This window comes from Podarcis cretensis (assembly GCF_951804945.1).
Source record: "Podarcis cretensis genome assembly, chromosome: 9".
Lineage (NCBI taxonomy): Eukaryota > Metazoa > Chordata > Lepidosauria > Squamata > Lacertidae > Podarcis > Podarcis cretensis.
The window spans coordinates 1,810,897-1,826,938 of record NC_137178.1 but is presented as its reverse complement, the minus strand read 5'-3'; the positions used below and the strand labels follow the sequence as shown (position 1 = coordinate 1,826,938).

At 48.7% G+C, this 16,042-nt stretch overlaps 1 protein-coding gene across 8 annotated transcripts in view; it reads left to right on the top strand.

The window, feature by feature from the left end:
* DYSF (dysferlin) overlaps nt 1-16,042 on the top strand; it is a 195,657-nt gene that overhangs the window by 145,896 nt on the left and 33,719 nt on the right. For 5 of the 8 annotated variants that reach the window (XM_079990666.1, XM_079990664.1, XM_079990665.1 and 2 more), the window contains 6 exons: nt 743-805; nt 9,218-9,316; nt 10,900-11,028; nt 12,000-12,155; nt 13,940-14,031; nt 14,840-15,010. In XM_079990666.1, the coding sequence (XP_079846792.1) occupies nt 743-805; nt 9,218-9,316; nt 10,900-11,028; nt 12,000-12,155; nt 13,940-14,031; nt 14,840-15,010 (710 nt within the window). The remainder of the gene's footprint in view (nt 1-742; nt 806-9,217; nt 9,317-10,899; nt 11,029-11,999; nt 12,156-13,939; nt 14,032-14,839; nt 15,011-16,042) is intronic. The other 3 variants (XM_079990669.1, XM_079990670.1, XM_079990667.1) reach the window with 1 other exon arrangement.

The window sequence follows — 16,042 nt, the reverse complement described above, 5'->3', positions numbered from 1 at the left end:
CGAGACAACAGCTAAGCCAAGGCTCGATAGCCAAAGTTCAGGATAGATACAAGAAAGTGCTCCTTCCTGCAGTCTGCAGTTAATCTATGGAACTCACTTCCCCAGGAAGCGCCAACCTCGATGACTTTAACAGGGGGCGGGGCAAATTCATGGAGGAGGAGAGGGCTATTGATGACTCTGCTCTGGCTCTGTGGCGATGCTCCTGCATCCTGGTTTCTGGGAGGGTGTTGGGATGGGGAGAGTTGCTGCTCTTGTGCCTGAGTCCTTACTAGATGGGCCATTGGCCTGATCCAGCAGCTCTCCATGTGTCATCATGATCCCTGGGACGGTTCTTCAGGTTTCTGTTCCCTAACCATGTGCTGTAGCCCAACAGCCAAGGGTCTTGGCTAAGCAAGAGTGTTAGTGGTGAAGCCCAGGAGGAGCCAAGCAGGTGCCATCATCTCCTCCACAGCCAGGCATTCCTGAGAAACCATGGCTTGGCAAAACATTATGTGCAAAGGCAGCTGCTGTATCCACAAAAACCAGTCAGCGTGGATTTTTTTTCTCACACCTTGCTTGTCCTTGAGTTATTGGAGATCCAGTTATTTGGACTCGAGGTCTTTCCCGTGTGCTCATTTGGATAAGGGAGGTTGTATTTCTATGCCTTGTTTGTGTTTTACAAAAGCCAACCCGTGCTCCTGCCATTGTGTGTTGGATTTGTGCTTGTCTAACTCCGCCACTAATCAAAGCTTTTAATTTGTAGCCTGAGGACGGCATGACCAGCTCAGCTTTCATTAACACGCAAACTTCCCGGGCCGACCTCCATGTATGTATGGCTTCATTTCTCACCTAATTACTGGGTTCGGCGGCTTTATGCTTTATTTTGCAAACCAGGGTTTTTCTTTTCTTTCTCTTTTAATGACGTGTGGTAGGTGGTGGAAACAGCCACAAATTGGAGGCTGGGAGTGTCGGATTGATGTTTTCTCAGGTTACACAGAAAGATGAGAAAACCCCAGCCTTCTATTTATGCCTGCAAAATTTGTCCTGATATTAAAGGAAAAATAGAAAATTGGAACCGCAAAATTGGGTTATTCGGTTGAGGCAAAGCCCAGGATTCCTTGCTGGGTGGAAGTTATTGGGTCATGAAGTTGGAATAGCTGGATGCCTTGACGTGGCCTCAGGGACTCCCTTTCCTCCCACACATCTCTCAAGTTATTTTTGGGGGATTTGAGGATTGGTGGGTGCTGAGAACTTGGGAGTGCATGAAGAACATAGAAATTGTTCCTGTGTAGACCCCAGCCACTGTATCTGCAATGCCTGGAGGTCGAGAGCTGCAAACCCCACCATCGGCAAGGCTTTACTCAAGAGTGTGGAGGGACCATAAAACAAGAACCAGTTTAAAGGTAAAGGGTAAAGGGACCCCTGACCGTTAGGTCCAGTCGTGGCCGACTCTGGGGTTGCGGCGCTCATCTCGCTTTATTGGCCAAGGGAGCCGGCGTACAGCTTCCGGGTCATGTGGCCAGCATGACTAAGCTGCTTCTGGCGAACCAGAGCAGCGCATGGAAACGCCGTTTATCTTCCCACTGGAGTGGTACCTATTTATCTACTTGCACTTTGACATGCTTTCAAACTGCTAGGTTGGCAGGAGATGGAATAGAGCAACAGGAGCTCACCCTGTCGCGGGGATTCGAACTGCCGACCTTCTGATCAGCAAGTCCTAGGATCTGTGGTTTAACCCACAGCGCCAGTTTAGAAGGACCCTAACTGAATGCTAGACTGGGGAAAAAAGAAACAGCTCCAGATAAGATACAAGAAGGGCTCTGCATATACAGTAAAAAAAAGGGATTGAGTGAATGTTTTCAAGGACTACAGTTGGATGAAGAGCTATTTTCTACAAAGGGGATGTGTTAACGGACAGACTCTTTAAATGTACTACTTAATTCAAAGTCTGACTAATGGGGAATCTGGGCTGAGCCTCTGTATCAAACCCCTAAAGGGAATTTTCTCCCACAGCCTTTACTCTTGGGAAATGCTAGGTGCCCAGCAGGGCCTGATTCCCTAAGGGGAAAGGTTGTTCTGGTTTCCAGACTAGTATGTGGAGGACAGAGCAGTCCCGAAAATTACATCTTTTACCTGTGCTGCGACACCGAGGTCCTAGCAAATCCCAGTTACTATTCCAGACTAGCCTTTGCCAACCTGGCGCCCTCCAGATGGGGCAGACTGGCTGGGGCTGATGGGAGTTGTAGGTCCTCAAGTCGGCCTTTTCTTATATAGTCTTTTGGGGGCTTTGGCAAGCTTTAGAGATTGAAAAGAGAACTTTGCAAGCCCTGCCGAATTAGCTCCCCCTTGTCTTTCAAGCCAGGGGGAATGGGGCTTTTCATCTTCATTAAACGTCTGCAAACCCCAACAGAAAAAAACTGCAAGCCATTAAATTAAAATAAAGGCAGCAAAAGTATCACCAGCATGCAATAACCCCCATTCATGCTCAAAGGTCATTAAACATAACAAAGTTCTCTTTTGAAAGAGCTGCTGATGACTCAGGAAAATTGTCTCAATTAGAATGGAGAACTTATCACAAAGAGTTTTTGCACTGTGAAAAGAGGGCTTCTAGCTGCAGCAATGAAGCTTGTGGCTACAGCTGGAAGGGTTTAGCGCATGGGACGCAGGTGGCGCTGTGGGTTAAACCACAGAGCCTAGGACTTGCCGATCAGAAGGTTGGCTGTTCGAATCCCCGCAACGGGTTGAGCTCCTATTGCTCGGTCCCTGTTCCTGCCAACCTAGCAGTTTGAAAGCATGTCAAAGTGCAAGTAGGTAAATAGGTACCGCTCTGGCGGGAAGGTAAACGGTGTTTCTGTGCGCTGCTCTGGTTCGCCAGAAGGGCTTAGTCATGCTGGCCACATGACCCGGAAGCTGTACGTCGACTCCCTTGGCCAATAAAGCGAGATGAGCACCGCAACTCCAGAGTCAGTCATGACTGGACCTCATGGTCAGGGGTCCCTTTACCTTTACCTTTAGGCAACCTAAGGCCCGGGGGCCAGATGCGGTCCAATCGCCTTCTAAATCCAGCCCGCAGATGGTCCAGGAATCAGCGTGTTTTTACATGAGTAGAATGTGTGCTTTTATTTAAAATGCATCTCTGGGTTATTTGTGGGGCATAGGAATTAGTTCATTCCCCCCCCCCCCAAATATAGTCTGGCCCGCCACAAGGTCTGAGGGGCAGTGGACTGGTCCCCTGCTGAAAAAGTTTGCTGAGCCCTCGTTTAGGGTTTGGGGGAATGTTGATGTCTCAGACCTGGAGAGGGGCCTGATTCAGCTTCTGTCATTACCAGAGGGACTAATCCTGAGGAACCCAGTGCAGGGTCAGGTGGGGAGGGCTCCTGTTGCTCCTGCATGTGGACTTTCCCTGGCTGCCCTCTGGGAGAACAGGATGCTGGGATAGCTTGGCAGCTGCCCTGATATAGCAGCCAGGCTCTAATGATGTCCGGTTCAGCCTAATCTTGGTTCAGCAGCTACCATTACAAAAAAAATTTGTGCAGCCTTATCTCCCCTGTTTCATTTGCTTAGCAAACAAATGTAAAAGCAACACTGTGTACTTGAGATATGACATGGCATTTGGTTTCACTGCTCACCTCCCCGTTTGCAAATTAACTTGTACAGCACATGCCGGAAAGTCGCAGATACGGAGATGATCCCTGAGGAAGCTGGGTCACTGCACACCAGTGCAACACACACACACTGCCCAGGATGGATGGGAGGGGATAAATGCCAGCAGTGAGCTGGACAAATCCCTTTACACCCACGTAGCTGCATTTCTCAGATGGGGCCATTCACACAAAACAAGCAATTCTGCCATCGGAATTTGCAGGGTTTCCAATGCACATCTGGGGGACTTGAGGAAATGGCTAAACTTAAGAAATTCCACAAATGGATACACAAGATGAGCCTGCTGGATCAGGCCAATGGCCCCTGCAGTCCAGCATCCTGTTCTCAAAGTGGCCGATAGTAATAATAATAATAATAATAATAATAATAATAATAATAATAATAAATTTTATACCCCACCCATCTGGCTGGGTGGCTTCCAATGGAATATTAAAATACAATAACCTATTAATCATTAAAAACTTCCCTAAAGTTGTTTTTGACATCTGGTGGGAGGGCGTTCCACAGGGTGGGTGCCACTACCGAGAAGGCCCTCTGCCTGATTCCCTGTAACTTGGCTTCTCATAGGGAGGGAACTGCCAAAAGGCCCTCGGTGCTGGACCTCAGTGTCCGGGCAGAACGATGGAGGTGGAGACGCTCCTTCAGGTATACTGGACCAAGGCCATTTAGGGCTTGAAAGGTCAGCACCAACACTTTGAATTGTGCCCGGAAACGTACTGGGAGCCAATGTAGGTCTTTCAAGACCGGTGCTATGTGGTCTTGGCAGCCACTCCCAGTCACCAGTCTAGCTGCCACATTCCGGATTAGTTGCAGTTTCCAGGTCACCTTGAAAGGTAGCCCCACGGAGAGCGCATTGCAGTAGTCCAAGCGAGAGATAAGCATGCACCACTCTGGCCAGACAGTCTGTGAGCAGGTAGGGTCTCATCCTGTGTACCAGATGGAGCTGGGAGACAGCTGCCCTGGACACAGAATTTACCTGCGCCTCCATGGACAGCTGTGAGTCCAAAATGACTCCCAGGCTGCGCACCTGGTCCTTCCGGGGCACAGTGACCCCATACCGGACCAGGGAGTCCCCCACACCTGCCCTCCTCCTGTCCCCCCAAAACAGTACTTCTGTCTTGTCAGGATTCAACCTCAACCACACGCCCCAAAGGGAAATCTGTAAGCAGGATTCGAACCGAAGCGCATTCAGAAGCATTGCGGCCTCCAACTGTGGAGGCAGAGAAGAGCCATTGATAGCCCTTTCCTCCTCTGTGAATTTGTCTGATCCTCTTTTAAAGTGGACCTGACCCTGACCACCACTGCCTCTTGTGGGAGGGAGTTCCACAGTCTGCGCTGCGTGAAGAAGTTCTTTTCTCTGTCCCGAATATCCCAGCATCCGGATGCTACGTGCCACGAGTGCATTGGAAGTAGATGGAGAGAGTGCATTGTTAAATTGGATCGCCAGCATTGGCACGTGAAGAAGATGCAGTCTTCCGTCCCGTCAGCGAAGAGAGCTGCCGCTTTGGAGAGCTGTGGGGTCGCCTCCTCGCAGCCAGCCAACCAGCCAGGCCTTCTGCTGCCTCTAATACAAATAAGCCATTAAGCGACAAGTTAGCACGCGAAACACGAGCCAGAAAACATGCGAGCCGAAATCTGTAAACTATTTGGGGTAATTGGTTATTTGCTGCGCTTGCGAGTCTCAAATCGTGGCGCATATTTTATGGCCTATCTGGTTACCCTTCCCTGGAAGAGCCACTGGGATCGGATATCTCCAGCTGAACCTGACAGTTGATACCCAGCCCCGAGACTCTCGGAAGGGGTGGCCTGCCAGCTGGGCATTCCTGTGGTCACCTCCCATGAACACAGCCATGCCGGAGCCTCCCCACACCCAGTTCAGGATTGGGTTGCCAGGCCCAGGCTCTAGGGAGCGCTGGCTGGCTCCTGACCCTTGCAGGGAACAGCTTGCCCAGGCCACGCAGAAGCCCGAGACCCCCCAGGAACCTCCCACTTCCTAGGGGCTCCAATTCACTGGGAAGGTCTCCTGCGCAGAACCCACCGAAATGGACAGAGTGGACAGAGGTTTCTCAAATGATGCACAGCAGGAGGAAAGGGGCTAGAGAGAAGTTGCTTTCCCTCTCTCCCAAATGCTAGAACTCGTGGACGTGCAATGAAGCTCAATGTCGGAAGTCTCAGGACAGGGAAAAGAAAGGAACTCTTCATGCAGCACGTCGTTAAACCATGGAACTCCCTGCCACTGGAGGCAGTGGATGGCTTTTGAAATATACTCGGAGTCGAGAGTGGATTTCATGCTCTTTATTCAGCTCATAGTGGTGAGGAGGAATGGAAGTTCCCCCAGAATGTCTGCTTTATATACATCATTTACACAATGGGCCCCACGTGACTGGCTAATTCCGGGAGTTACCTGTAGGCCAATCAGGTTGCGGATTCACTTGCACGTGGAGCTGGATTGGGTGGCTCCTGTGGACCAATCAGGCTGCTGCATTCTGGACCCTATTGTTCTAGGACCAATCAGACTGCTGCATTCTGAATCCTATTGTTCTAGGACCAATCAGACTGCTGCCTTTTGGATCCTATTCAACTCAGTACATAACATGTACCAGAGCACGCCAGGCCCTCCCGCAGTTTGGTCAGACTCATGCTGGTAGCTTCGAGAACACTGTCCAACCATCTCGTACTCTGTCATCCCCTTCTCCTTGTGCCCTCCATCTTTCCCAACATCAGGGTCTTTTCCAGGGAGTCTTCTCTTCTCATGAGGTGGCCAAAGTATTAGAGCCTCAGCTTCAGGATCTGTCCTTCCAGTGAGCACTCAGGGCTGATTTCCTTAAGAATGGAGAGGTTTGATCTTCTTGCAGTCCATGGGACTCTCAAGAGTCTCCTCCAGCACCAGAATTCAAAAGCATCCATTCTTTGGAGATCAGCCTTCTTTATGGTCCAGCTCTCACTTCCATACTTCACGACTGGGAAAACCATAGCTTTAACTGTATGGACCTTTGTCGGCAAGGTGATGTCTCTGCTTTTTAAGATGCTGTCTAGGTTTGTCATTGCTTTTCAATGGAACATATCATCCTTAATTCCCCCCCCTCCCCAAAAAGGAACCCATCCTCCACTCCACCCCCTAGACTTCCCTCAGCGCCTCTCTCTGGTTTTTCCATACTTATAATTCTCTGCATATTATAAAATTGTAAAAATCCTTAATCTAACTATTAAAGGTAAAGGTAAAGGTACCCCTGCCCGTACGGGCCAGTCTTGACAGACTCTGGGGTTGTGCGCCCATCTCACTTAAGAGGCCAGGGGCCAGCGCTGTCCGGAGACACTTCCGGGTCACGTGGCCAGCGTGACATCGCTGCTCTGGCGAGCCAGAGCCGCACACGGAAACGCCGTTTACCTTCCCGCTGGTAAGCGGTCCCTATTTATCTACTTGCACCCGGAGGTGCTTTCGAACTGCTAGGTTGGCAGGCGCTGGGACCGAGCAGCGGGAGCGCACCCCGCCGCAGGGATTCGAACCGCCGACCTTTCGATCGGCAAGTCCTAGGCACTGAGGCTTTAACCCACAGCGCCACCTGCGTCCCATAATCTAACTATTATGTGTTATTAATAATGAATTTGTGAATGTTTATTCAAAACCTGCCAAGGAGTCCAATTTAGTTTCTTTAAATACTTTGCCATAGGTTCTCATTCTTCTTTGAAGTTACAGTTGTCCTCATCACGTAGTTTGTGTGTCAGCTTCACCAATTCCATATAATCCATCAGTTTCTCTTGCCACAGTTCTTTAGTCGGGGTTTCTTCATTCTTCCATCCTTGTGCTATTAAGACTCTTGCCGCCGTTGTCACGTACAGAAAGATATTCTTAAATTTCCTTGGCAGGTCTTTCCCTACAATCCCTAACAAAAATGCTTCAGGTTTTTCAACCGATGTTAATTGGAACATTTTCTTCAACTCGTTATATATCATTTCCCAAAATTTTCTAATCTTACTGCAATCCCACCACATATGGTAAAAAGTCCCTTCTGGATGCCATGCAATGTCAGTCCAGGGCCTTCTGTGTCCCTCGCAAGACACTTAAGCCAGCTCCCTTCTTAGCCTTTCTTGCCAGGCACGGCTTTCCTGTTTCAACTGAGCAGCCAGTGTCCTTTCCAGTTAACATTCCAGCTGTGTCTCCTGGTGTTTTGCTTAAAAAGGGGAAGAAAAAAAAACCACACACGCATCCAAAACACCCCCCCTAAAAAACACAAAAAACATGTTATTCTCAGTAACCTCCGCCCCAACATCAGCAGAAACCTCTAACCCCTTTCTTTGTCTTGGGGCTGTGGAGGAGACCAGAGGTAAAATCGTCAGATTACTGAAAGTGCTTTCTTTGTAACACGGCACCTGTGGAATGTCATAATAAAGGCATTTTGGTTAGAATGCAGCTCCCCCCTCCCTTTTTCTTTTTTAAAGGCAGTGCAAAAGGATGGCCGAAAAGGGAGATTTATGCAATATTCCTATGAGGGGAGGAAGTGTATGGGGGGGGGGGAGAGAAAGTGTTGGGTCCCAGCGCAATGATTTTTTGAGACAGGGACTCTCAAGATGCCTGCCTGCCTGGCTCCCAGTCAAACTCCATAAACCCTGATTATCCCGGCTTCTCCGTGAGGTTAGTGTGATGGAATTTTGCGGAATTCCAAAATGAGATATTTATTTGCTTAAGGATGTTCCACGAATTACCAATTGCTCCTTCATCTTGGCTCCAGTTGACCTTGAGAATTGTAGCCGTTACCAAAAAAAATAACATTTCTTTACAACCCTCCCCCCACAGTTCAATCAAAGCCTTCTGTTTGCCTTCTACTGAGCCAGGCCAATGGCTTCCTCTTTACCTCCTTAACTAGGTAAGTTGAAAGGTTCAGGGCAGATACAAAGAAAGGACTCATTCGAGCAGCACAGTGTTAAACTATGGAACTCCTTGCCACAGGAGAGCGGGGTAGCCATCAACTTAGATGCCTTGAAAAGAGGACTAGGGAAATAAATGAAGGAGGCTAATAGCCAGAGTGGCTTTGAGTTCAAGGCAGCAATAATAATAATAATAATTAATAATAATAATAATAATAATAATAATAATGATGATGATGATAATTTATTATTTGTATCCCACCCATCTGGCTGGGTTTCCCCAGCCACTCTGGGCGGCTTCCAACAAAGATTAAAAATACATCAAACTGAATCCCAGTTGCTGGAACTGCAGGAGGCGAGATCTGCTCTTGGGCTTGTGGATTTTCCATTGGGGCATCCGGCTAGCCATCGTGAGAACAGGACGCTGGACCAGATGGACCATTGGTCTGATCCAGCGGGCTTTTCTTAAGGGATTGAACCCATGGCGTTCTGGAAGCAGAACTGAGCCAGGTCTCCAGCTTTTCAGAAGCCACTGAAATCTCCCCCGCTGGTTTTTTCCAATAAGAGAGTTGTGTTTTGCCGCAATGACTTGCGTCGTGCATTCTTGAGCTCTGTTGATGGAGACCCATCATGCAAACCAAGAGCCACTCAGGTGGTGCTGATCACTATCGGGATTTCTTGATACGAAGTGTTGCTTCTCCTCTCCCAGGAAGAAGAGTTCATCGATTGGTGGAGCAAGTTCTATGCTTCCACAGGCGACCGGGAAAAATGCGGCTCATACCTGGAAAAGGGTTTTGACACGCTAAAGGTAACTGGTTGGAGGGAGACCTCTTGTTCTTTATTAGTACAGCTCCAGAGCTCGATTCCTCAGCCAACAGCATCTGATAATACTATGCAAAGGAAAGGATTTTTCTTGTTGAGACACCGATGCAATTCCAGTTATTTAAGCAATGCAGTTAAATTGGTTCCTGGATGGCAAGGGCGTCCGAAAGCATCAAAACCAAATTGTAAAAGCAGTGTAAAGGCAAAGTGTGCTCTTGTTATATATTTAGGTGACATGATTTGCATGCTGCTTACTTCAGTTTACAAAGAGCAATCGGTAATGAAAAAAGAGGTCCTTCCTCTTGTTTATGGCGGTGGGCAGCAGCAATCTAAGTCAATAACCTTAGATCAGTGGTGTCCAAACATTTTTCACAGAGGGCCAGATTTGATGAAGTGAAGGGCCGCGAGGGAGACCTTCCTTGGGAGAGGAAGGATGGTGGTTGTTGCTTAGGAGGTGAAATTGCAGCACCTGGGACTCGAGCTGGAGGGGGTTGTGAGGTTAGACTGAAACTTAGCCAGGGAGGTGTCTGGGACAGTGGACACTCTGAGCTTCACCAGCTCCTCGGAAGCAACAGAAGTCTAGTGTCCAGATCAAGGGAAGTCATAGGACCACTCTGTTCTGGTCAGAACCAGTCTGGAGTCCTGTATCCAGTTCTAGGCCTCCCAGTTTAAGAAGGATATGGACAAGCTGGAAGGTGTTCAGAGGAGAGACCAAGATGATCAAGGCTCTGGAAACCAAGCCTGATGAGGAATGGTTGAAGGAGCTGGGTATGTTTAGCCTGGAAAAGGGGAGACTGAGAGGAGATATGAGGGCCATCTTCAAATATCTGAAGGGCTGTCACATGGAAGGGCAGGACCCAAACTGCTCTGGAGGGCAAGACCCAAACTGATAGCCCCATGATGAGAAAGAACCATAGAACCATAGAATTGTTGAGTTGAAAGGGACCTGGAGGATTGTGTAGTCCAGGCATAGGCAAACTCGGCTCTCCAGATGTTTTGGGACTACAACTCCCATCATCCCTAGCTAGCAGGACCAGTGGTCAGGACCAGGGAATTGTAGTCCCAAAACATCTGGAGGACCGAGTTTGCCTATTCCTGATCTAGTCCAACGCCCTGCAGTGAGGGAGGAGGTTTCTGACTAGACATTAGGGATAAATTTCAGATGATAAGAGCCATTCAACAGTGGAATGGACTACTTTGGAGGTTTCTCAAGAGAGCTTGGAGGCCATCTCTGAGGGATTCTTGAACAGGGAATGGCTTTGCAGGGAGTTGAGGTACACGACTTCTGCAGAAGCGCCAACTATAGGGGGCAGAAGGAGCTCCAGCCCCCTAAGTATTTCTGGGCAAGGGTCTGAGCCCCCCACCCCAATACTGAAGGGGCTGTTATCTCCCGTCACTCCCAGGCGAGTGCTGGTGCACCAAGTGGGGCTGGGACTTCTGGAGGGTGAAGATTACCTCCTGCACTCCCCGCCCCACCAACAGGCAAGCAGTGAGGGGCAAGTCGGCGTCCCTGGTCCTTTGGGACCCCTCCCAACTGGACAAACTGAACCCACGTTTTTCTTCCCTTAGGTCTATGAAACAGAGTTGGAGAGCGTAGAAGACTTTGGGGGTCTCTCGGATTTCTGCAACACCTTTAAGCTGTACCGTGGCAAGACTCAGGATTCGAATGAAGACCCGACCATTGTGGGGGAATTCAAGGTTTGCTAACCTCTTTCAGATACCGGAGGGCCTGGAGACGATTGCTGTGCTGCTTCTTCTTCTTCTTCTTCTTCTTCTTCTTCTTCTTCTTCTTCTTCTTCTTCTGCAATCCCTCATAGCTGAATAAAATTATCTTCCATAAACACAGTCTTAACAGTGGGTCCATAAGTGACTGTGGAGGCCAATTCTGGATCCACACATCCTTCCACAGTGGGAGGTGGGAGCTGATCACGGTGGGAGTTGATCATGGTGAGGGTTTGCCAAGCATGCCTTCCCCTTAGCATGTTTCTCCCTTGCATTCTGAGTTCGAGTGTCTTCGAAGTCCACAACACCTTTGGTCAAGGCTGTTCTCCAACTGGAGCGCTCACAGGCCAGTGTTTCCCAGTTGTTGGTGTTTATACTGCATTTTTTAAAGATTTGCCTTGAGAGAGTCTTTAAACCTCTTTTGTTGACCACCAGTATTATGCTATGAAATGAACGAAGCCAAAGCTTTGGGCCCCTAATTCCAGAGGGGCCTCAGAAGAGACCCCATTGCTTAATTTTGTTGCGTCTAGTAGAGTCACATTGATTCGAGTCAAATGGATTAATTTTTCATTGTATATATTTCAACAATCCCAATGTAGCATAGATGTTGCAAAGGTGTGGTCACCCGTCGTGGAAAAACCCCATGGAAGAAGATAACCGTGGATACCCACACCTCGTTGCTGGTTGCAAAGGGGCCCCCACGACAGTTTAAGTTTCAGGGCCCCCCAAATGTAGGTCTGCCCCTGGTTCAGGGACAAGATGGACTCCTTGCCAGAGCCATCTTCCTTCCTGAGGGTCACAGCCATTGCGTTCCTCGAGAGATGGGCTGGTTCACAGTGTGAGTCCCTCGGGTCCTGCTCTGTAAGCTGTGACCCAGCTGAGCTTGGCTGTAGGGTGCAGGGAGTTGTCGATGGCAGGCTCTAATGGCTTCCCTGCTCGGCTTGCAGGGCGCCTTCAAGATCTACCCTCTGCCGGATGACCCCACGGTGGCAGTTCCTCCTCGCCAGTTCCACCAGCTTCCAGCCAGAGGCCCCCAGGAATGCCTCATCCGTGTTTACATCATCCGGGCCTTTGATCTGCAGCCAAAGGACTCAAACGGAAAGGTAAGCCTGGGAGAGGATGGGCAGGCAGGTAGGATCCCTGGGGGTCTCAGGGTGGTTTACAGAATAAAAGCAAGATATAAAACCACAAAATACCTAATAAAAATAAAAACAACAACCCAATAGCTACCCCAAATAGGGTTGCCATGTTTCAAAAAGGAAAAACCAGCAGGACGCCCCAAATGTTGCTGAGCTTTCTTTAAGAAGATCTTTTCTTAGGTAAACACCAAAGCCTTTTTTTTTTGTGCTGGTCCTGCGGGTTACCCGAGAGGCGAGGTCCAAGTCTGGTCCGTGGTCAAAGGTGCAACATGGAGGCAGTCCGTAGTAGCTGAAGCTGGGTGCAGGGCAGGGAGTCGGATGAAGTCAGAACAGGCATGCAAGCCGGGAGCCAGGGCAGGACAGGAGCTCAGGCAGAAAAGCAGGACAGGGTTCAGGCAGGAACTAGCAACCAACAATATTACTCCCGCAACTTGGGAGTGGGGCTGACCGGCTTTTATCTGCCCCGAGGCATAGGGCGGCCCCAATCCTCTGGTGACTCGCCTCTCCTGGCTGGAGGCGAGCACTCTTCCTGCGGGAACTTAGTTCCCTCCGCCTCTCTGCCCTGAGCCCTTGCAGCTCAGGAGAGGCTGGAGGGTCACTGGACCCAGAGGCAACCTCACCTTCCCCTGACGGGGCTGAGAGTGCAGCACTTGCAGGCAATGGGTCCTCCATCACCTCAGGGGCCAGAGCAGACTCAGCTGGTGCCTGCACCTGAGGACCCAGCACAGGTGAGGACCCTGCAGGCTCAGGCCCCAGCCCCGGCTCAGCTGGTTCTGGAGGCGGGGGATCCTGTGCAGGCTGGGATCCCTCAGGTTCAGCATCTGAGTCCGAATCCCAGGCCATCACATATATTTTTTTAACAATAATGCCAAAAAACCCACAATTTTTTGGTTCATTTGCCTAAGATCCAGGAGAAACCGCCACCTTCCAGAAATTCCCCCTGGAAGTTGCTTCTGCCTTTGAAATCCCGGTAATGTCTGGGGAAATCTGGACGTATGGCAGCCCTAACAAGAAACAATATGTTTTTTAAAACTTCCACTTTTCCTTGTCATCCACTTTTTATTAGCAGTTTTGGTTTTTTGCTTTAAAGAGGATTATCCCTGACCATGGACTACTTGGCTGGGATGATGGGAGTTGGAGACCAACAATGGCACCCAAGGGTGAAAAACAACTAAGGTAGAATCTTACACACACACACACACACACACACACACACACACAGTATATAAATACACTGTATTTAAACACCTCCCTAAGACCTATTTCCCATGTAATGGGAAAGGGGGGTATTGGTTTGTTTTATTATGCATTTTGTGTTTTTATCTTGTATTCTTGTGTCGTGAACTAGCCTGAGATCTGCAGAGGGTGGTATATAAATTTTGAACAAGTAGACAAATAAATAAGATATCTAGAATGCCAGGGTGTGTTTTCAGCTGTTTTCCATTTACTGTCGATTTTCCGAAGGTTTAAAACGATTACTGTTCATTGTTTTAAGCAATAATATTATTGATTTTTCCTTCTTCTTTTTGTAAAGCGCTTTGAGGTTCTTTTACTATCAAACGTTGTACAAATTTTATGAAACCAACCAAGAAGCATGTATCTTTTGGGGGCTTCTGTTGGGGGTCAGGAAGTGGGGACCTCGTTTGCCTGTGTTTGCATCTCTCCATTGGCTAGACATGCCCAGGTAACCTTACCTGGGTCTGCAGAGAACCCACCTTGACTGACCACCTTTCTTTTCTCCTCTGCAGTGTGACCCTTATGTCAAGATATCTGTGGGGAAGAAATCCATCAATGACCAGGACCATTACCTCCCCTGCACGCTGGAGCCCGTATTTGGAAAGTAAGGGGTGAATGCAAGGCCAGACATAGATGTAGACACCTGGGGGGTGTTGAAGGGAAGAGGGAAAGGTTCCCTCTTTAATCCTTCTTTAATACCTCTTATTTTTATTCTTATTTCTTGAGTTTATATACCGCCCTATACCCAGAGATCTCAGGGTGTTTCACAGAAAGGATCACAACATATATAGTCAGAATAAAAACAACAACCCAATAACACCCCACACCCCGAAAAGAGACACATTTCAAAAGGACATAGGATGTCAAGCAGGTCAACCAAAGGCCTGGTTAATAAATTTAATTTTTTTGAAAAAGAGTCCCATGCTCTGCTAAATGTGTAACTCATGGGTAGGCAAACTAAGGCCCGGGGCCAGATCCGGTCCAGTCATCTTCTAAATCCGGCCTGTGGATGGTCCAGGAATCAGTGTGTTTTTACATGAGTAGAATGTGTGCTTTTATTTAAAATGCATCTCTGGGTTATTTGTGGGGCATAGGAATTCGTTCATTCCCCCCCCCCCCAATATAGTCTGTCCCCCCACAAGGTCTGAAGGACAGTGGACCGGCTCCCTGCTGAAAAAGTTTGCTGACCCCTGGACTGTAACCAATCAATCAACAATACAGTGTGTAACCAACCAACCAACCAACCAAACAACCAACCAATAAAATTAATTATTATTATCATTATTAATTGAATTTATATACTACACTATGCTTGGAGGTCTCAGGGCAGTTCACATAACACATTGCTAAGCAAGTGTAGCAAAAGTGACCCTGTCCACCCGAGTAACATTGAGCCTTCCTCCCCCCCATAGGATGTTTGAGCTGACGTGCATTCTGCCCCTGGAGAAGGATCTGAAGGTCACCCTCTACGACTACGACCTCTTGTCCAAAGACGAGAAAATCGGGGAAACCACCCTGGACCTCGAGAACCGGTTCCTCTCCAGATTTGGGTCCCGCTGTGGCCTGCCCCAGACTTACTGCATGTGGGTGCTTGGGGGAAACCGAGGCAGCTCAGGGGAGCCGTGCCCTTCTTTTGGGGAGGGGGATTCATGGGAATATCCACAGGAGAGACCTGGGCCTCCGGGTGGCCTCAAGACCCTCGGTTTATCCAGCTTCTGAGAAAAATACAAAACATTCAACAAAGCTACAGAGACTTGCGAACTACCCAGCCTAAAATGAACTTCTAATGTCTGGTTTCAATAGATTTTTCAAATGCTTAACTCAGTCTTTTAGATAAGTTCATGAAGATACCAACGAGATACCAACGACAACTATCTATCTCGGCATTGTGAATAACACTGAACTTACCTTTCATTGGGATCATGGCCACTGGTCCCATCACCTCCTGGCAAATAGAAGGGGAAGAAATGGAGGCAGTGAGAGATTTTACTTTCTTGGGCTCTATGATCCCTGCAGATGGTGACAGCAGCCACGAAATTAAAAGACGCCTGCTTCTTGGGAGGAAAGCGATGACAAACCTAGACAGCATCTTAAAAAGCAGAGACATCACCTTACCAACAAAGGTCCCTATAGTTAAAGCCATGGTTTTCCCAGTAGTGATGTATGGAAGTGAGAGCTGGACCATAAAGAAGGCTGATCACCGAAGAATGGATGCTTTTGAATTCTGGTGCTGGAGGAGACTCTTGAGAGTCCCATGGACTGCAAGAAGATCAGACCTCTCCATTCTGAAGGAAATCAGCCCTGAGTGCTCACTGGAAGGACAGATCCTGAAGCTGAGGCTCCAAGACTTTGGCCATCTCATGAGAAGAGAAGACTCCCTGGAAAAGACCCTGATGTTGGGAAAGATGGAGGGCACAAGGAGAAGGGGAGGACAGAGGACGAGATGGTTGGACAGTGTTCTGGAAGCTACCAGCATGAGTTTGACCAAACTGCGGGAGGCAGTGGAAGACAGGAGTGCCTGGTATGCTCTGGTCCAGGGGGTCATGAAGAGTCGGACACCACTAAACGACTAAACAACAACAACAACCTTTCGTTGGTATCTTCATGAACTTATC